At 44.5% G+C, this 21,923-nt stretch overlaps 1 protein-coding gene across 7 annotated transcripts in view; it reads left to right on the top strand.

Moving 5' to 3' along the window:
* The window catches only part of TLE1 (TLE family member 1, transcriptional corepressor), a 108,227-nt gene extending 87,431 nt beyond the window's left edge, over positions 1-20,796 (top strand). For all 7 annotated transcript variants that reach the window (XM_050761988.1, XM_050761986.1, XM_050761989.1 and 4 more), the window contains 6 exons: positions 10,867-11,116; positions 13,093-13,340; positions 16,320-16,467; positions 18,839-18,989; positions 19,954-20,030; positions 20,173-20,796. In XM_050761988.1, the coding sequence (XP_050617945.1) occupies positions 10,867-11,116; positions 13,093-13,340; positions 16,320-16,467; positions 18,839-18,989; positions 19,954-20,030; positions 20,173-20,280 (982 nt within the window). In that variant the 3' untranslated portion in view covers positions 20,281-20,796. The remainder of the gene's footprint in view (positions 1-10,866; positions 11,117-13,092; positions 13,341-16,319; positions 16,468-18,838; positions 18,990-19,953; positions 20,031-20,172) is intronic.
* Positions 20,797-21,923: the final 1,127 nt, after the last annotated feature.

The raw sequence follows: 21,923 nt of genomic DNA, 5'->3' as shown, positions 1-21,923 counted from the left end.
TTATTCTTTATTGTAAAGCACTTGTCAGGGCCGTGTGTTGCACAGAGGTCTTCAAAAGTTACAGATTCAGCATCTTAATTCAAAAATTCAAAATCCAAAATGCTTCAAAATCTGAAACTTTTTGAGTACCGACATGATGCCACACATGGAAAATTCCACACCTGACCTCATGTGACAAGGTGCAGTCAAAACACACAACACACAGTTTATTTGGCATCCCCAAGGGAAAACTAAAATCACCTTCAGGCTATGTGCATAAGGTCTGTATGAAACAGAAATGAATCTTGTGTTTAGATTGGGTTCCATCCCCAAGATAACTCATTTATGTTTATGTAAATATTCTGAAGCCGGTGTAGTTCTACTCCAAGAACTCCAAGTCTAATCCAAGATTGGGAACACTTCTGGTTCTGAAGCATTTTGGATACGGGATGTTCGACCTGTATAAACCGACATGCCATTCAAGGCCCGTGGGTAATATCGCCCCAGCCTGCTTTTCCGGTGTCATGTTCTGTGTGCTTTATATCCTGTGCTAACCCAATGGGATGAGTCTCTGTTCCCTGATGACTCCAGCCCCTGCTCCCTGGAGCAGCTTCCCTTCTCACTGGTCTCTTCCTGTTGAAGTATTTTCTGTCCTTCAAAGCCCGCTTGAGTTGCTGCCTCCTTCATGAAGCCTTCATGGATGCCTTCCCATCTCTGGTCCCCCTCCAGTTGCACCATGAAACATCTTATAATCATGTACAGACCGTGTTTCTAACTACTTCCTCCCCAGGAGGATGGAAGCTCCCGAAGTCTTGTCCCTTGAGCACAGACACCCAGGAAACAAATGTTCATTGCCTTGAATAGGTGGGAGACAGGTCCAGGATTATGTAAGACCCTGTGATTCATTCTTTTCTCAAGGAGATCCTTGGTTCGCATTTTCGAATTATTAAGTAGTGTTGGTTTATAAGAGGTAACCCTGAGCTTGTTTTCACACCCTCAAGGCTGGATTTAATTGGTATTGTTTAGTTCAGCATAACTTGAATTCATTTTTGGTTTTAGGACATTTATTCCCCTGAGCTCTTTGGAGATCATTGGTAAGAGAAATTCCAAAGTTTAGTTAGACTTTTTTTTTTTTCTGGCACTGTAGCACTGCTGTTCTCCCTAAAAATACCTGGGGGCTGTGCTCTACCTGCCTTATATATTAGCACCTAGAGGTCAGTAATAACTCAGGCTAATCATAGTTTGGCTTAAGAGTCTAGGGTAGTTACGGGTCCTTTCACCCTGTGTTTTAATGCCAGACATGTAATTTAGAAATCTTCTACCCACTTGTTTAGTGTTTAAATAAATCTTTAAAGTACCTTTTTGGTTTAGAGCCTAAAGGGAAAAGAAAAATCTTAACTACATTTGGGGTAAAATTGCCTCATAGGAAAACATTTGCAGCAGTGATTAGAGACCCTTTCCAGGCTTTTCGCCAAGAAAAAGTTTCAGTGGCCAGGGGCTTCCCCCTTTCACCCCACTTTTTCTGTTTCTGGTCTTCTGGTTTCTCTGTTTTTGTCTAGATTCCACAGCTCGCTTATTTAGTGGACTTGAACATTGATTCAGCCCTCTTTTTATTTGACGGGGTTGTATTACTCTGGGTTCTCCAGAGAAACAAAATGAATAAACTATAGATATGGATATGGAGAAGGAGTTATTTGGAGGGGTTGACTCACATGACTGTGTAGACTGAGAAATCCCATGATTTATTGTCTGCAAGCTGGAGGCCCGGGAAAGCCGGTGTAGTTCTACTCCAAGCTGAGGCTCGAGAACCAGGAGCACTGATGATCGAGAGCAGCAGCAGGTAGATGTTCCAGCTCAAGCAAAGGGCACATTTGCTACTCCTCTAACTTTCTGTCCTGTCCAGGCCCTCAGTGATGCCCACCTGCATTGGTGAGGGGACCTTCTTTACTCAGGTTACCTATTCAAATGCTAATTTCTTCTAGAAATTAGCCTCAGAGACGCACCTAGAAATAAAGTTTTATCAGCCACTCTGGTGTCCCTTAGTCAATTTAATCAAGTTGACATATAAAGTTGACCATCACAGTGATATTTGGGTAGGTTTTTTTTTTTTTTTTGGATCTATTAAATGCTAAAAATAACATGCCCATTCTGTTCCTTATTTTTGCCATATTAGTATTAGTTTAGTTTCTGTTTTTCTACCTTCTGATAATATAGGAATATGTAGTTTAATTTTTTGAGATTAAGTTGAGGTGAGGCCCGTCCTTTTTAAAAAGAAAAATGAGATGGGGATGTCCAGGGTGACCTCAAACTCCTGAGCTCAGGGGATCCTCCTGACCCAGTCTCCTGAGTAGCTGGGAGGACCTTCCTTTTGATGTCAGTTGTGTTTAGCTACAATAATTCCTCACTGGACTTCTCTCTCTCCCTCTTCACCTTGTCAGAAATGACGTTTGGTTTATGGGATATAAATATAGTGTGTATATTTCTTGCTTGGATGATGCTCGTTTTTGTCTGTAGTGATAGTTCCTTTGCTGGAATGTTTTAGTTTAGCTTTGAAATAGCGATATATTAAGCCTCTTTTTGTTTTACTTTTCATCCAAGAGTTTCTCCATTTGTATCTTTGTCCTATTGAGGAGCCTTGTTCCTGCTCCAGCACACTGAGAAGTTTGGAAATGTATAATTGATAGAGAAAGTTAGGTCCTAGAACTCAGAATCTTAAATGTTGACTTTGGCTGGAATACCTCCTTGTTTATCAACTTAGGTCATCTGTTTCTTGTTTTCTTTGCTTGTAATCTTTTACATATCCATTTTAAGAAGTTTTGTATTTGCCTTTAAAAAAATAAATGAAAATCGAGTGTATGCATCTAAACAAGGAAACAAAGAGTCTCCCAACCTAATGCTTTGAAGTTTGCTACTTACAAGTTAGTTGGTAATAAAGCCCTCCGTTAACATAGAAATGCTGTCTTCTAAGTAAGGTAGAAATTATACCCGTTCTGCATATTTTCTATTTGGAAGAATACGCGAATGGCCAAACTGGAAAAATTTTGTAGATGTTATGGGTTAGATGTGCAGACCCTTAAAAAAATTTGACAGAGGGAGGTTTTACCTATAGCAGGTAAATTATACTTTCTTCTAAAATCTTAGAATAATAAGACTCTGATTTTCTTATGAGCTCCATGTCACTATTCCCCTCAGCCACCACCTTTATTAGTTTTCAGGCTAAGAGTATCCTCCGGAATCATAAATTACATTATTCTCATCCATTCTATCCTTAAGGAGCCTGGTTCCCGCAGCCCCCACAGTCACGCTCACAATGTGGACATGCCTCATGTTGCTCACAATGTGTGGGGTGAGTGTCTTTGTCCTGGTGGGTCCCACGTTATCCCTCTTGAGGGGATAACGTCACAGGTAGTGCTGACGTGGAAGCTAAGGTAAAGATTAACAGCTCCACTTTTGCAGCTGGGCTGAGTTGGAGTTGGCTCTACCGCTTGCTAGCTGGGTAGTTATGGGCGAGTTACTTAGAGTCTCCTGTGCCACCTTCCCTCATCTCTAAACAGTAAGGGATAGTGAGCCCCTCCTGTGATGTGGCAAGCAAAGGTTGACTATATTGCGCTTCGTTTTCTTGAAGTACTTTCCCATGTGGCTTCATTACTTCACACCTCAGTGGTCCTGTTTATAGGCTAAGTTTTGTCAGGGCGCTTTGTAAAAATGGGGAAATGAGGCTCAAGTTAGTTAGGCATGGTGCCCGCAGGTTACTAGTCATTAAACTGAAGCAATTGCTTGTGCCTCCTGACTTCTTGCACTTGACCATGTGGGTCCTGCTTTCCAGGGCCTGGAGGCAGGATGGAGCTTGTTCCATGTGACCTGTGGTTGCTTCTGCCACAGCTTGCTTGGGAAGGGCCCAGTGTCCACTGGATTTAGCTGACTTAGGGTAAAGCTATGGATTTCACTTCATTATTGTCATTGCTTTCATTGTCTTTTTTGTGGTCTAAGTCAGCTCTGTAGGGACTGCCTTTGCCCCTTAGGAAAACTGTTACCATCTCTTAGTGACATTTGGTATAATTGCTAGACATTGCCTGGGAAAAGTTGGCTGGCATCACCCAGGGCCTTAGAGAGGAATGCCCACCTTGTTTTAGCAGATTTTCCTTACCAGGGCAACTTTTCCTGTCTCAATATATAAGTGATTAGGTAACAGTAGACAACTTGTGTTCTGATCTGTGGAGAGTGCCGGCCGGTGAAATCCTCTGCCTACCCCTGAAGAACTCTGGAATGGGAAAGACAGAAATGTTCACCGTGTGAGAAATACTCTTAGAGAGGTTAGTAGGAAAGGTTAGGACCCTGGGAAAGAATCATCAAGGCTGGGGAGGTCGTGGCAGTCGGAGGGAGGGAGGCAGCGGCATGTACTTGGGAGGTTGTGGCAGTCAGAGGGAGGGAGGCAGCGGCGTGTACTTGGGAGGTTGTGGCAGTCAGAGGGAGGGAGGCAGCGGCGTGTACTTGGGAGGGAGGCAGTGCTGTTCTAGCAGGAGGGAAGTTTGTGCGCAACTTGGAGATGTGACAGCATGTGATATTTTAGGGGACTGGCCTGTTGTCCCACGTGGCCGGGAGTTTAAGGTCACATGAAGTAAGACTTGTTGACACTAAATTGTAAAGGGCTTCATGAGCCCTAAAGAGCTTGAAGAGCGAATGAAGGTTTTTGACACGATCGGATTTTTGAGCCTTGTTAATACAGCTAACAATGTCACATCCAGAGTGCCGAATCCATAGGCAGCGGGGCTTGACCACAGCCGTCATCTCTGGGGTCTGTGGTTCTTCACTATTGTTTACTTGATGCTGCCACTGCAGTTCCTATTTCCAGCAAACCAACAACCCTGTAAACACCTGTTTTCCTTTGACCACAGAGCACAGCGTAGTTTTATTAAGAGGAGCCTGGTCTGCTAGGAAAAAACAACCTGCGCCCTTGGAACACAGTCTTGTTTTCCAGTTCACCGCGGCCGCGAAGGAGCCCAGTGGGGACTCTCTGCTTTTAGTTCCTTCACCTCTGCTGTGTGCCCAGTAAATGAAAAGCCCCTCGCTCTTAATGGGTTTTTATTTCATTCAATTTTTGAATCTGTGAAGTCGAGTGGGCTTTATTCTTTTTGATTCTGACACCAGACTTCAGAATCAGACACGATCCTAATCTGTAGGAGCTTGATTCAGAAAGCTAGGTGGGGGCTGGGGCTCAGTTCTGAGGCTTTCTGAGATGCGGGTGGGCTTCTCTGTGTGGCCCCTAGTGAGGGATCCAGGACTGACTTTCTGCCCTGCAGTTTGCCACAATTCTATCCAAACGTCCATCTCTACTCTTTGGGCGTTCGTTCTAGTCTTTGCTGAATGCCATTTCCTCCACTCTCACCTTGGATGATTTGTGAATTTTGTGTTTTTCGTTGCCTCGTCACTGCCCTTGTGCTTTCCTGATTTCCCACCCCGCGTCTTCCTCCCTTTCCGCATTCCCTGACCCACATACTTGTCCACTGGTTGAGATAAAGCCCTCAATTCAACGTATCTTCACTTGGCATTTTCAGTCGTGGTGGTTCGATAACAATACTGTCATTTCCTGAAGACTCACTGCAGGGGTCAAGTGCGGTGTTAAGTGTTTTGCAGCTGTTACCACTTTAATCCTTACAGCAACCCCTGCGACCTCTATATTTTATTGTTATTCCTGCCTTATGGATCACGAAACGGACACATTCTAGACTGCAGGCTGGCTGATTGGCAAGACCACGGTTGATGTGGCCAGAGACCCAGAGAGAGGTTCATTTAACAGCAAAGTTTGGGCACTTGATTTGGCTGTGGACCTAATCTAATGTGTTAACTGGTTAAGAGCCTTCCCCTCGACTTCCTCTAAATAACTAAAAGAATCTAAACTTTAAACATTGAAATACCATACACATACAGAAAGTTCATGAATCCCATGTGTCTAGCTCAGCGACTTTTCACCAAAGGCAGCCACCTGTGTAACCAGCCCTTGGATCAAGGAACAGAGCAGGATCATTGCCCAGAAACCCGTCCCATGCCCCTTGCAGTCACCAAGGTTAACTACCACCTTGACTTTCAGTACTGCAGATAAATTTTGCCTGTGTTCGAAATTCTAGAAATGCAGTCATTTCCATGTCCGTTCTTTTGTAGCTGGCTGCATTCGGAATTCAGGTGTGAGCGATATTCATGAATACTCACTATCTGTTTATACATTCCTCTTTCTGATTGGTTTTACTTTTCTAGTTCCTCAACCAGTAGAGAAAGTTAAGTTTCCTCCTGGGATCCCTTCACCATTGTCACGATGAGCCCTCAGTGTGGCCTTTTATCGAAAAAGCTCTGTTATTATTGTAGGTGAATAATTTCCTCCCCTGGTTTTTTCCTTCCAGTTGATCCCTCCTAAAGACCCATCTGCCCTTTGCGTTGCTCTGGTGTGTTCATTTGATTTGGCTCCGCAGCCCAGCAGGCAGCACCAGCTTCCTGCGGGGCCCCCTGTGACTGATGTATTAACATCCATATGGGTTTCCCCTGGGACGGATGAGTGTTCACAGCTTCTGACAGCAGCTCACTGCATTGTGAATCAATTTTAAATTGCCTCCGTATGATGATCGCGGGCCTCCTGTGCATTTTAAAGAAGAGGACACCTGGGAGAGAAGTGGGTGTCTTCCAAAGATCAGACAGATCTCCCGTCTGTTACTCGGTGCATCTATTTAATCGGGAACATTTAACTCTATGATAAGCAGGCTTCCGGTTGAAGGAAGATAAAATTTCCTTTCGCTGAAAAACGTGGGATTGCTGAAAGGGTGCCTGAGGGAAACCCGGCCTTACCTCGAGGCGCCCAGCTTGATTTGTGGTACACAGAGAGACACTAATCCTCACGTGTTATTTCTCTCATAGCACCGAGATCTTTGAGAAGCAGTTTCCCCACCTTAACCACCATCCTTATAAATCATGTGCAACTCAATTGTTTTACTTTTATTTTTATTTTTTAAATTATTATTTTATTATTTTTTTTGAAATGGAGTCTTGCTCTGTTGCCCAGGCTGGAGTGCCGTGGTGCGATCTTGGCTCAGGGCAAGCTCTGCCTCCCGGGTTCACGCCATTCTCCTGCCTCAGCCTCCCGAGTAGCTGGGACTACAGGTGCCCGCCACCACACTCAGCTAATTTTTTTGTATTTTTAGTAGAGACGGGATTTCACTCTGTTAGCCAGGATGGTCTTGATCTCCTGATCTCGTGATCCGCCTGCCTCAGCCTCCCAAAGTGCTGGGATTACAAGAGCGAGCCACAGCACCAGACCTCAGTTGTTTTATTTTATGGAAATTTACTTGTCATTTCTTCAGTATCACCTGGCTTTTTTGTTGTTGTTTTTGGACCCAGAGCATGGAGCCTGATTCTGAGTCATAGAACTTGGCTACTGGACGTTGTTCGTTGAGCATTCTTCAAAGCCTAGAATTCTTGTAGGACATGAATAGACTTAAACTCTCACAGTTCTGTGGCAATCTTTAAGGGCAACAAAATGCTATTTGATTATTAATCCAAATATCCCATAATAAACGGCATAGGTTCCTGTTTAACTATGATGTGGGCTCGATATATTGCTAAGGACACCAAATAATCCTGTTGGATGAAAAATGAGATTGAGTGGTTTGGTGATGTGAGGGCTTAGAGCTATATATATATATATATATATATATTTTTTTTTTTTTTTTTTTTTTTTTGAGACGGAGTCTCGCTCTGTCGCCCAGGCTGGAGTGCAGTGACCGGATCTCAGCTCACTGCAAGCTCCGCCTCCCGGGTTTACGCCATTCTCCTGCCTCAGCCTCCCCAGTAGCTGGGACTACAGGCGCCCGCCACCTCGCCTGGCTAGTTTTTTGTATTTTTTAGTAGAGACGGGGTTTCACCGTGTTAGCCAGGATGGTCTCGATCTCCTGACCTCGTGATCCGCCCGTCTCGGCCTCCCAAAGTGCTGGGATTACAGGCTTGAGCCACCGCGCCCGGCCCCTAGAGCTATATTGTTTTTATACGTGTATTTATTTCCCAGGACAGTCTCCATGGTTCCCATTATATGTGCTTATTCATTAAAATTAAGAGTAACATTAAGGATTTGGGCCAAATAGCTATTTTACTATTAGTTACTGGTACCAATTTGCCAACAGGTAACAGATTGAGATTGTGTCCTGTGGTTGAGTGGGGGGGAAGTTTAAAAGTCTTCATGTGTTTGATGTTTTGCTTTTATGGAGGGAAGATAATAGCATGCATTTTATTTTCAAACAAATGTATGTGGGTTTTAAGTGCAGGGTGGTAGAGACCTGGCATAATCGTTTTCAGTTTTGTGCTTGCTAAGTTACTTTACAAAATTTGAGTTTGTATTAAAATGAAAATTTAAGCACTGTGTTAGTACTCATGGTGTTTACATTATGTATAAAGCTGCCAATGACAGGCTCCAGAAAGGCACACTTTTTCAAGGGTTATTGGCAGGAGGAAGCAGTGCCTACTTCACTTATTGTTGATGGTTTGAACTTTTAGCGCTTCTAGTGATTTCAAGTTAAGAAAGTGGAAATAGTGGTCTTCAAAGTAGAATGTGCATACTTTTTTTTTTTTAGACAGAGTCTTGCTCTGTCGCCCAGGGTGGAGTGCAGTGGCGTGATCTTGGCTCACTGCAACCTCCATTTCCCAGGTTCAAGTGATTCTCCTGCCTCAGCCTCCCAAGTAGCTGGGATTACAGGCATGTGCCACCACGCCCAGCTATTTTTTGTATTTTTAGTAGAGACGGGATTTCACCATGTTGGTCAGGCTGGTCTTGAACTCCTGACCTTGTGATCCGCCCCCCTCTGCCTCCCAAAGTGCTAGGATTACAGGCGTGAGCCGCCGCGCCCAGCCGAATGTGCATCATTTTATCAGTTGACATAGAGTGAAAACATTAGCACTTCTCTTTCTTCTATCCTCTAAAGTGTCTTTTCTTTGTTTATGTTTTATCATGTCCCTAGGATCTTAGCTCTTGGAGTTTAAATTAAATTCGTTGGAGGAAAAAATATGCTTTGAATTTTGGTGTAGAAGTAGAAGTGGGTAATCAGGATTAGGTTTGTTTGTATTTAACAGGGGAAGAAAATGGTAGCTTAAATAATGTGGAAGTTTATTACTCTCTCACATAAAAGACACTGGCTCTCAGCGGCTCAGGGCAGGTATGACAGCCCCATAGTGTCACCAGGGCCTCTGCATCCTGTCTTTCTGTTCTGTCTCCCCCAGCAATTAATTCCTTCCTTCCTTCCTTCCTTCCTTCCTTCCTTCCTTCCTTCCTTCCTTCCTTCCTTCCTTCCTTCCTTCCTTCCCTTCCCTTCCTTCCCTTCCTTCCCTTCCCTCCCTCCCTCCCTCCCTCCCTCCCTCCCCCCTTCCCTTCCCCTCCCCTCCCCTCCCCTCCCCTCCCTTCCCTTCCCTTCCCCTCCCCCCCCCCTCCATCCCTCCCTTCCTTCCTTCCATTTTAAGTTCTGGGATACATGTGCAGAATGTGCAAGTTTGTTACATAGGTATACACCTGCCATGGTGGTTTGCTGCACCCATCAACCCATCACCTACGTTAGGTATTTCTCCTAATGCTATCCTTCCCCTAGCCCCCGACCTCCTGACAGGCCCCAGTGTGTGATATTCCCCTCCCTGTGTCCATGTGTTCTCATTGTTCAACTCCCACTTATGAGTGAGAACATACGGTGTTTGGTTTTCTGTTCCTATGTTAGTTTGCTGAGAATGATGGTTTCTAGTTTCATCCATGTCCCTGCAAAGGACATGAACTCATCCTTTTTTTTTTTTTTATGGCTGTATAGTATTCCATGGTGTATATGTGTAACATTTTCTTTATCCAGTCTATCATTGATGGACATTTGGGTTGGTTCCACATCTTTGCTATCCAGCAATTGATTTCTGTCTTTGAAATCAACCTCTGGGCCATAGGAGCACCAGTCATCCCTCTTAGCTCAGGCAGTGGGAAGGAAGAAGAGAAGAGGGCAGGTATGCTCCCTCCCTATTTATTTTTTTAGAGCAGTTATGGGTTCCAGGCAAAATAGAGTGGAAAGTTACAGAAGAGTTCCCATATTCCCCATCCCTCTCCTCTCTTTCAAGTTCAGAACTTCCTCAATGCCATCCAGCAGCTTCTTCTTAGACCTTATTGGTCAGAACAGAGGCACGCTGGGCTAAAGGAGAGTGGGGAAGAGTAGTTTTTTTAGCTGGGCACTTTGCTGCCTTATATAATGGCGTTCCTGACCAACATAGGCAAGGAAGATTGTTGAGTAGGAAACCTAAAATCCTGTTTAAAGCCATATAAGATAATCTCTTATTTTCTCTTCCTTAAGCAAAAGAAAGTTGAAGTCCAAACCATAAACTGGTATTTTTAGAAAGCTGTTTTTTGGGGTGGGGGGGGTTGTTTTTGCTATTAAAATACACTATCTACTCTGTTTAATTATTATTAGTTCTTAAGGGCTTCATCTTTAGCAGGGAAAATAATCATTTAAAATTATACTAAGAAATCATAAAATTACACAAGATACATGGAAGGAGGTATTTTATGTTCATTTGGAAGCGCGTTAAGTGTTTTATAAGGAGATTTGAGGGAATGCTTTATAGAATGGATAAGAACGATTTAAATACCTTAAAAAATTTTAAATACAGTTCTATGTATATGTCATTTGGTACACGCTAGATTTCTGCTATTAATTATTTTAAATTTGCACCATCAGTAAATACTTCAACTTGTATTGTTTTGAAAGGAAAATATACAAGAGAATCTTTCCTTTTTTTCATCGTTTTCGTAGTCGTAGCATGTTGCCGAGGTAATGACTGCTTCCTCTGTCAATGTGTTTTCTGTCTTCTCTCCATTCGTTTTTCCAAAAGTGCGTACTCCTTCCACGTTACCGCAGACGGTCAGATGCAGCCTGTCCCTTTTCCCCCCGACGCCCTCATCGGACCCGGAATCCCCCGGCATGCTCGCCAGATCAACACCCTCAACCACGGGGAGGTGGTGTGCGCGGTGACCATCAGCAACCCCACGAGACACGTGTACACAGGCGGGAAGGGCTGCGTCAAGGTCTGGGACATCAGCCACCCTGGCAATAAGAGTCCTGTCTCCCAGCTCGACTGTCTGGTGAGTGGACAGGAACTGGTGCACAAGGGCAATTTCTCCCTGGAGATTCAATAAGGAAATAGCTGTGTGGGCCTGGGTTTTATTCCCATTATGAGGAAATAGAAGCCCCTTCTGTTTCCTGTGTTGGGTATTTAACCCCCTCGGCCCCCCGTTTAAATGCGAAGGTTTCATTTGTTGCTGTTGCACTGGCTAAATCCCAGAGTTGATGGATTTCTTTTTATAAAATATTTTACACTGGTTTACAGAGGCTCTCCTTGTGTATGGATGTACATTACAAAAGGGGGTTTCCCATTTAATGGACAAAAGCACAACTTGGCCTGGACTCTGGTCCCTGCCATCCACTCAGTTTTTAATTTCCCTATAGCCTTTAGATAAATATAGAATAGTAAATTTTTTTTTTTTTTTTTTTTGAGACGGAGTCTCTTTCTATCGCCCAGGCTGGAGTGCAGTGGCCGGATCTCAGCTCACTGCAAGCTCCGCCTCCCGGGTTCACGCCATTCTCCTGCCTCAGCCTCCCGAGTAGCTGGGACTACAGGCGCCCGCCGCCTCGCCCGGCTAATTTTTTGTATTTTTAGTAGAGACGGGGTTTCACCGTGTTAGCCAGGATGGTCTCGATCTCCTGACCTCGTGATCCGCCCATCTCGGCCTCCTAAAGTGCTGGGATTACAGGCATGAGCCACCGCGCCCGGCCGAATAGTAAATATTTGATAACATGGCATAAAAACCATTCTGAACAGGGTAAGGTCTGTGTTTTTAAGGGAGACCTGAGAGAGCTGGTTAGGTTTTATGACCTTCACTTCAGGAAAGTGTTAAAGGCTGTCACTGCAAAGACCGGGGCCAGCCATCAACAAAATAGAGCGGTGAGAATGCGTTCCCAGAGTTCCTAAGCCATGTCCGCTCAGAGCCTGAGAATACCATTTTGCATTTTTCAGGGACATAAAACATGTTGGGACATGTTCCAGTCTCTAAACCATAACCCCAGGATTTACAGAGCACATACCGCTGGCCTTAAGCAGACTCCGAACTGCCCTGCCCTGCCATGCCCTGGCATGGGGTCTGCCTGCGCTCTGCGGTTGCAGATGGTGCCGTGTACCACTGCCTGCCTGGAAAATTGTAAGGATTCCGGAGAGAGTGTTTCCAGAAAGCTGAGTGGCAGTGTTTTTGAAACACAGACTTGTGTTTAGAGTAGTTATTAGTGCCTTTTTTAAAAAAACAAATAACTTCAAAATGTCTTCATTCATGAAACTTATATTTAAATATGGCCCAACATTCTATAGCAGTGGGAATATCCTTTGTTGAAGTCACGTGTCTAAGGTTTCTTTAATCTTTGAAAGACAGTCCATCGTGAAAAGCACTTAAGCAAACTTTAGCCATATCTGCATCTTTCAGGGGTTGATCATATGAGGGCCCCCCACCCCCACCCCCTTCATATGTGTTGGTTTTGATGGCAAGGTGCCTGCTTTTATCAGGTTCTTTGGCCTTTGCATTGAGGGGCTTAGATATAATAGCAGCCACATGACAACTTGAGAAAGCAGCTTTGGTAAGTTATTAGCAAGAATCCCTCTGACTAATGAAGTAATGTGCTCAGCATAACGAAGACCAAAACATAGACGGGGGCCTGCAGTGTCCAAGCAGTAAATGATGCAGGGTGATGAGGCAGATGTATAAACGAGCTTGGAAAAGTGGTTTCTTCTCAGGGAACTGTGTGTACACCTGGACCTCATACCTAGATAGTTTCAGCTCTGTGATGCAGGACACCAGAAACAGTTATCTAAGCTCCTGTGAATTTGTTTTGTTTACTGTTTTGAAGGAGACAGTTGTGCTTGGACCCCAATCTTGACTAGAGATCTCTTGCTCTGTTAGAGTGTCCGTGAAATGTCACTCTTTAACTCAAAAAACCAAGACAGCCATTAGAGAACATGGTGCTATGATTGCTCGGTAATTCATTGTAGCAATGAATTCTGTTTATTTTACAGAACAGAGACAATTATATCCGTTCCTGTAAATTGCTACCTGATGGCTGCACTCTCATAGTGGGAGGGGAAGCCAGTACTTTGTCCATTTGGGACCTGGCGGCTCCGACCCCACGCATCAAGGCGGAGCTGACATCCTCGGCCCCCGCCTGCTACGCCCTGGCCATCAGCCCCGATTCCAAGGTCTGCTTCTCATGCTGCAGCGACGGCAACATCGCTGTGTGGGATCTGCACAACCAGACACTAGTGAGGTGAGCAAAGATGGTCGTCTAAGGAGGGGTTCCCTTCTTGAGCAGCTGGGCCTATCACCTCTGCTTCTCTCTGGCTGCCCGCAGCCTGCACAGTAAGAGCCTCTTGAATGCCAGGCATGGGGTTAGATGATGGGGGAACAAAGACAACCGTGTTGCTGCCTTTGGGGGGCTTACAGTCTTGCTACCATGCCTGGGGTCACCGAGACGTTCTATCTCCTTATAGATAGTCTGTATATCCTATAGTCTGTATGTCAGCCCGCATACAGACTCCAAAGTTGTTCAAAAAATATTTCTGGCTTTTGCCAAGGGGTGGCCTAATCTGAATTACACGGCAGCACAAAGGGCCCTTCCTACTAGATGTTTTGGGCTTTGGCTAGAACTTGGTGCAGACAAGAGCCAACTGATAAAAGATAACAGAAAATCAACAAGGAGACATGAGAAGAGCAGATTCCATGAATTTCACCCACAAAATGGTTTTAAAGTATCTCAATAATGAAATAGGAGACCTGCCCAGGGGTGGTTCCACTCAGGAGCCCGCAGGGTTTTGCCTCGCGTCCTGGCATTGGCCCTGTCCCCTTAGCAGCAGCTGCAGTTCTGGTACCCTTGTGTCTCTCCTCAGCTCCCCCACCAAATGCCCCCTTCAGAAGTCAGTGCTCACACCAGAACTGTTCTCACAAAGTCTTTTTAAAGTAAGCACGAATGAAACATGAAAGGTAAAATGAAGCACGTGTTTTACTCTTGTTTCATCTTCACTGGGAAGCCATCCCTGCGGATGGTGCAGTTTGGGGTCCATGGCTTGTTTGGTAAGTCCCCTCTTGTGCTGCCCAGAGAAGGCACGGGCTCCAGAAATCATCATGACAGCTCACTCTCTTCAAACCTCCGCTGTAGAAATCCATTAAGTGTCATTGAGCTGGGCCCGGTCCCTGCGTGTGGGCGACAGTGCGGCAGTTATTTTCCTCTTCCGTTTGCTGAGTAGTGTAGGTGAGCAAAACGGAATAATGGAGCCAGAGCCGAACGCCCTCTCAACCTTTTATCCTAGCAAAGTGACTTGTTTTTTCTTTTTTTAAAACTCCGTAAGTAGCACTTTCAAAATATCAATTCCAAGCACTTTTCAGATATTCCTCCACTTAGTCCTCATGACACTGTCCTGCTATTTGTCCCATTTTATAGATGAAGTGCCTGAGGCTCAGAGAGGGTAAGTTACTGGCTTCAGGTTGCACAGTCGGATGTGGTGGAGTCAAGCTGGGGCCCAGGCATTCTGCTGTCTTCTCTGTGCTGTGATCCCTTGCTCCATGCCGGCTCCTGGGGAGTAAATACCTGTTGGATAGGATGGGGTAGCATCTTACAAATCTATCTCTGGACCGCCCACTGGTGGCTAGTGGCTGCCGCCTGTAACAGGGCCATGCACAGCCTATTGCATGTCTTTGTATCCATCGTAACCCAGCACATTCTGAACAGTCATAGGATGTGCCTGAGAGTCATGCTGAAGTATATGGATGGAGGGAGGGCAGCGGGATGGGAGGCAGCCGTCAGGTACCATATGTCAGCAGAGGAAGGTGTTTTCAGTCAAGGAGGAACAGCGTTTAATGAGTTAGAAAGGTCCAAAGAAGTCAGAGGGTCAAGAGATCACTGGATTTCCAGAGCGGTTTGAAGGGAAGAAAAGCAACACTTTCAGCAAGAGGCGCAGCGACTGCTCCAGGCCTGGGTGTTCTGTGGGGATGTCTGGGAAGCGAGCAGAAACACTTGAGGTCCACCTGCACGGCCGCAGTAGAGGAGAGAGGACCAAGCCTGGATCCTAAAGTGCAGAAGTTGGGAATGGCTTGCAGAGAGAAGATGTTTAAAGTGATGGTTCACATCTTGGCTTAGAATTTAGGACAGTAGTGGTGCTTTTTCCTTCCCTTGCACTCTTTAAAATCCAAGCTCAGGTTAAAAGTTTGGAGCTCTATGGGAATGATAAGGTGTGGGGATCCTGGAGGAAGAAGCAGCGTGGAAACTTTCCTCTCGGTGTTGAAATTCTCACGCAGTTCTTTACTGGATCCCGCCTGGTTCCGAGGGTGGGTCTAGACTTTGTTCACCTTTTCTGGCTGCTCCCCCACCAGCTCCCTCTCAGCATGCAGAACTGAGTCCAGGATGGTCGCCATCCCTGCTGGGGCTTACAATGACCTCCCCTCAGCCGCTCTGCTCATTGCCTTGCACAGCATCTGTGCTCAGCAGATCCCTGTTAGCTGATGGTTTCTGGTGGCGATTTTTGAATGAAGCACAAGGTTCTGCTTTAAAGAACAACCTTGTGCTCAGCTTGGAGGCAGAGTCTTTCTGAGGTGCCCATGGCAATTACCTCTGTCTCTGCCCAATGCCTCTGAGGTCAGGAGGCTGGTATGCGTGACCCTTTGTCTCTGGGAGTCCAGATTTCCTAATGCAGGGCTCTTTCTAACAGAAAGCAAGGTTGAGTAAATACATGAGCTCATGCTCTGTTGGCACGTAGAGCATTGCTGTGTTGATCCACTCATGGAAACAGCAATGCTTCTGTCCAGTCTGCTTGTAACGTCCCCGTTTCTTTCTCTCATGGATTCAGGCCTGCACGATTAAAGAACAGACCTTTATCTTTCCATAAGGAATACAATTGGGATTTTGTGTGTTTGTCTTTTATTTTCTATTTAACAATTCAACACTTTTCCAGAGCTGGCAAGAATTGTACCTTGCAGATGGATTTGTCAGAGTAGTGTATTTAACTTCTGGGTAGTGACCTGCACTGGCATATTCCATTTCTTTAGCACTTGGATCGTGAAAAAAAAGGAAAGACAATCAGCAGGTGCTGTGTCCCCTCCTCCTCGGGGGAAGGTTAGTTTGATCTTGCACATCAGCAGACACTGGTGGGATGACACACACACATGCACACACAGGGTCCAAAACTAACAACACAACAGTGTTTACCTTGAGCTCTGGCAGGAAATCATTATTCAATCTGGTTTGTTTTATCAGGCAATTCCAGGGCCACACAGACGGAGCCAGCTGTATTGACATTTCTAATGATGGCACCAAGCTCTGGACGGGTGGTTTGGACAACACGGTCAGGTCCTGGGACCTGCGCGAAGGGCGGCAGCTACAGCAGCATGACTTCACCTCCCAGGTGACTGAGTGACTTCCGCTTGCCCCAGAGTCTGGGAGGTGCTGGGGTGTGTCTTCCTCCTCATACCCTCCCCGCTTACCCTAGGATGTTAGTGGCTGAACAAACAGATCAGGGCCGAATTTGAGATAACTAATTTAAAAACAACGACCACCACCTCCTCCTTCACGACCCTCCCCACTACCTTCCCCAAAACTCCTAGAGTGGTTTTTAGAATCCTGTAGATTAAGGGGTGTTCGCTGTTATATTTATATATGAGTTTGTTTAAGGGATTTGTACGGTGAGGAATATATAGTTTTCCTTCAGCAGTGTTTGATCGGTGGCACGTATTCTCACCATCTAATGTAGGAGTAGGAGATGATTTTTTTGATTCCCAAATAAATAGAGCTTGAGAAATCTGCAGAATGTCACTAGGAGTGGAGAGAAGTCACAGCCCCTCTGAAAGTTCATTTATTTCCCCTGCACCAGAGAGCTTAAAAAAATGCAGAAATACCTCAGTGATATGCATTTTATTCCTCATCCTTTAAAAAATGAACTCGTGGCTGACTAGATTTGCAGACTTTTGAAATAATATATAAATGGCAGCTTTGTAGATTGTGAAAAGTATTTTGATGTCCAGTGTCTGAGTGTAGACTTGTTTTGGAAAAAACAGTGTTTGCCGTTTTAAATGCTTTCTGGTGGTAGAATTGTTGCTTTGATCATGACTTGGCAATTTTTTTTTTTTTTACCTTGTTTTGTAATAAAAATAATCCTACTCAGAAAACTAGGACAGAAACAGAAAACAAGCATATATACTTCTAAATTTCATATTCTGGTTAACATTTTGTTGAGTTTCTTAGAGTCTTGCTGTTTTCCCTCTTTCCTAACATAAGTAGGATACAATTTTTGGTCTGCCTTTTTTGTTTTTTTTTAAACTTCTTAGAGAAATTCTCAAATACATATGAGTACAGCAAATGTCCAAGCAGTTATGAGAGTACAGAGAATTGTACAATAAACGCCACATGCCCATCACTCAGCTTTACGTTATTTGGCCGTGTGATAACTCTTGTCGCCATCCCCAAACACTGGATTATTTTAAAGTAAATTCCAGACAGCATATCATTTTATCCATAAGCACAGTCATGCACCATATAACCTTTTGGCCAAGGACAGACCTCAAATGTGACAGTGATCCCTTAAGATTATAATACCATATTTTTCTGTACCTTTTCAATGTTTAGATATATCTGAGTGTACAAATACTTCCCATTATGCTACAGTTGCCTACAGTACTCAGTACAGTAGCTGCTGTGCAGGCTTGTAGCCTACGAGTGATAGGCTCCCCCATCTAGGTGTGTGTAAGTGCACTCTGTGAAGTTCACACAATAAAGTAACCTAATGAGGCCAGGCGCAGTGGCTCACGCCTACAATCCCAACACTTTGGGATGCCGAGGCGGACGGATCACGAGGTCAGGAGATCGAGACCATCCTGGCTAACACGGTGAAACTCCGTCTCTACTAAAAATACAAAAAATTAGCCGGGCGTGGTGGCGGGCGCCTGTAGTCCCAGCAACTCAGGAGGCTGAGGCAGGAGAATGGCGTGAACGTGGGAGGCAGAGCTTGTAGTGAGCCGAGATCTCGTCACTGCACTCCAGTCTGGGTGACAGAGCGAGACTCCGTCTCAAAAAATAAAGAAATTAAAAGACTGGGCGCAGTGGCTCATGCCTGTAATCCCAGCACTCTGGGAGGCAGAGGTAGTTGGATCCAGGGGTCAGGAGTTCGAGACCAGCCTGGCCAATATGGTGAAACCCCGTCTCTACTAAAAATACAAAAATTAGCCAGGCGTGGTGGCTCATGCCTGGAGTCCCAGCTAGTCAGGAGGCTGAGGCAGGAGAATCACTTGAACCCAGGAGGCAGGGGTTGCAGTGAGCTGAGATCGTGCCACTGCACTCTGGCCTGGGCGACAGAGCAAAACTCCATCTCGAAAAAAATAAAAAAATAAAAATATAAAAATAAATAAAAAACAAAATAAAGTCACCTAACGACACATTTCTCAGAACACATCTGCCTCGATAGGTGATATATGATTGTATTTCAGTTACTGTCTCGAAAAGGTAAGGCCTGCTTTAAAATGTAGATATGAATGCCATTATTATTAGGAATCATTTCTTAATTTTATCCCAAAGGACAGAGGGGTTCAAATGTTTCCAGTTTCCTAAAGGTTTTGACACTTGGTTCATCTGCGTTAGATCACTTGCCCTGTGGCCCTCCCCACAGTCTGGACTCGGATGATTACCTCCACCTATTCTTGCTCTTTCCCCCGCTTTCACATTGCGTCTTCCCTTCCTAAGTGTATCAGGCGGAATCATGAGTGAACCTGTCCTGCTCCTTGCAGATCTTCTCCCTGGGCTACTGCCCCACAGGGGAGTGGCTGGCAGTGGGCATGGAGAGCAGCAACGTGGAGGTGCTGCACGTGAACAAGCCCGACAAGTACCAGTTGCACCTGCACGAGAGCTGCGTGCTGTCCCTGAAATTTGCTTACTGTGGTGAGTTCAGCCGAAAGGAAACTGGCGGTCGTTGATGGCCCAAATGGAAAATGCTTCTTAAAAAAATATGGTAGAGATCATATCTGGAAACAGTGTTGTTCTTTGAGCAGCTGGATGCAATAATTCCATTGTTTTAATATGCCCTTCAGAGCACAGCAATGTCTGTTTCAGTTTGTTTTGCTAATTTGAGAAAAGTCAGCAGGCAATGATGTGATTGCCTAATACAAGGTTTGGACACAGGTTTGTTTCAGTGGGGGTTGGGAGATGACAATGAGTTTCCACTTTGTAGAGGGGTGGGTGGGAATTTACTGAAGAATGGGGCAGGGGCAGTGGAAGTCATGAGCTGTCCGTGATGAGGAATCCAGGGTCAGAGAAGCGGATATTTAGGTGTACCCAGACACTTAGTTACACTCTACAGTGAGGTTGAAGACGGAAGAAGTTCATGTGGAGACCCTTCTTGTGCACTGCAGATGGGCAGATACCTGTTCACAGGATGCAGAGGTGGACGGACGGACGGACGGACGGACGGGGATGGATGGATGGATGGATGGATGCCTATCACTTATTGAGCATTTTTCTTCGTGCTATATGATGTGACTGGCATTTTACTTAAGTTAGATGTTTAATCCTGTCTAGTCCCATTTTATCATGGGAAGACTGACTAAAATAGAAGACATTCTTTATTGATTCTATATTTGAGGGTTACCGTGTGTTGGATATGATGCTACTAGTCCTGTATCCAGTGACTAAGGAGGCTGACACCTCTTAGATTATACCCAAGATCACACTGATAAATCACTGAGGAGCCCAGATTTAAAACCACTGTTCATGTCACGGACCAGTCCCTTAGGGCATGATAGTTCATACATTAAAAATGTTCTTAGTTTGATTCAGTCCCAGTTGCTAATTGTATAAGTAGGAATTTTAACCTTGTGAAAACGAGATATTCCTTTGCTAATTCTAGGTAAATGGTTTGTAAGTACTGGAAAAGATAACCTCCTCAATGCTTGGCGGACCCCCTATGGAGCCAGCATATTCCAGGTGAGTAAGTGCTCCTCACCTAGATCCACAATTTCACCACAGTGTTGCCTTTGAAACCAGGAGTGAAGGCGCCTCAGAGGGAGCGGGGCCTCTGAGTACCGTTGTTCCACATTAAACACGTGTTCATTGTTTTCTCTTCCAGTCCAAAGAGTCCTCGTCAGTGCTTAGCTGTGACATCTCTGTGGATGATAAGTACATAGTCACTGGCTCAGGGGACAAGAAGGCTACAGTCTATGAAGTCATCTACTGAAAACATGATGTGGTTTAACGTTGATAGTTGAATTGGGCCAAAATGTTTCGAATTTGTAGAAATAGAAAAGTTGTAACTTTAAAAGAGAAAAAAACATACAAACACCTGTTTCCAAACCTTGACACGAAACTACTTTGAGTCTACAAAGAGGAGGCGACAAGTCCATCAGCAGAAAGTCACCTGTCGACATAGACCAAATGGAGCACCAAGGCCAAGCAGACAGAGGGGCCATGGGTTGTGGGATTGAGGAACGGAATCGGCCGACTCACGTGACAGCCCATTCTTTCTTTCTGGGTGATCTGGGGATCACGCCTTGCCCAAGTGTGAGATTACCTTTCCTATTCCTTGCAGTTCACCTCACTTTCTGTCGTTTGTAGAGCAGTGGTGTCTCCAATGAACTTGTTTCCTGGTTTTGCATCTTGTGAAATGTTTTTTTGTATTTTTGTTGAAGGTTAAACATTTGTATAAATTGTAAATATATTTGGTTTATTACAGTAAAGGCTTTAGTACCAATAAGTGGTTTTCCTTTTCTTTCTTTATTGTTTTTTATTACAGCTTTGGGATCATCAATGTGGGTTTTGTAAGCAAAGATTATACATTTGTAGAGGAAGTTTTGAATTGCACTGCTTATTTTATAAATATATTTGGTGGTAGGCTCCTGTTGCATTAGAACCTAATCCTTCACAAGCCTGAGTTACTGGGAGCTCAAGACTAGGAATTGTGAGTCATTGAAGGTTTACTAATGACAGTTTTCTTTAGGAAGGTAAAATTACTTCATCAAGATTTGTTCTTTTGTTATGATACTGTTGTGATTCAAGGTCACAAATTAAAACTCTGCTTTTTTCTGGTGATTCATTGGAAGGCAAAATATTCCTTTTTCTAGGAAGGCCCAATCTTTTCTTTCTTTTCCCTTTCTCTTTCCCTTTCTCTTTTTCTTTCTTTCGTTCTCTCCCTCTCTTTTTTTGTTTAAAGATTTGGGTTCACACTCTGTTTGTTACCCAGGTTGGAGTGCATGATCACATCTCACTGCAGCCTTGAGCTCCTGGGCTTAAGCAATCCTCCCACTTCAGCCTCCTGAATAGCCGGGCTAATTTTTTTTTTTTTTTTTTTTTAATTTTCATTTTTTGTAGAGGCAGAGTCTCACTTTGTTGCCCAGGCCGGTCTCGACCTCCTGGCCTCAAGTGATCCTCCTGCCTTGGTCTCCCAAAGTGCTAGGTTAAAGGCGTGACCAACTACATGCCGGCCCCAATCGTTTCAAATCTGTATTCTCTCTCTTCACAAGCTTCACTTGGGTTTTGTGTTATGATCGATGATACATAGAAAGCTGCAGAGTTCATTCACCTGTAAAACGTGGAAAGCCAGCTGGTTTTGTCTTCATTAGTACTTATTTGGTCTATTATACAAATTTAGTTAAGCCAACCATACCCAGCACTTCTCCCCATTCTTCTCATTAAGGCCCTCCCTGTAGCTCTAGCCATTATTATCTGTCATTAATCTTTGGTCTTTATCTTTGTGGACATGCTTTTACTAATTTGATTAGATGAAATCTGTAACCCTGGGCTTTTAATAAGTTACCATCCACGTTTCCTTCTGGAAAAGCTACACGGCTCATTTTTTATATACTATTATTTTCTATTATTTTA

Source organism: Macaca thibetana, chromosome 15, assembly GCF_024542745.1.
Source record: "Macaca thibetana thibetana isolate TM-01 chromosome 15, ASM2454274v1, whole genome shotgun sequence".
Lineage (NCBI taxonomy): Eukaryota > Metazoa > Chordata > Mammalia > Primates > Cercopithecidae > Macaca > Macaca thibetana.
The sequence above is the reverse complement of the archived record's forward strand: the minus strand, read 5'-3'. Positions and strand labels throughout refer to the sequence as shown.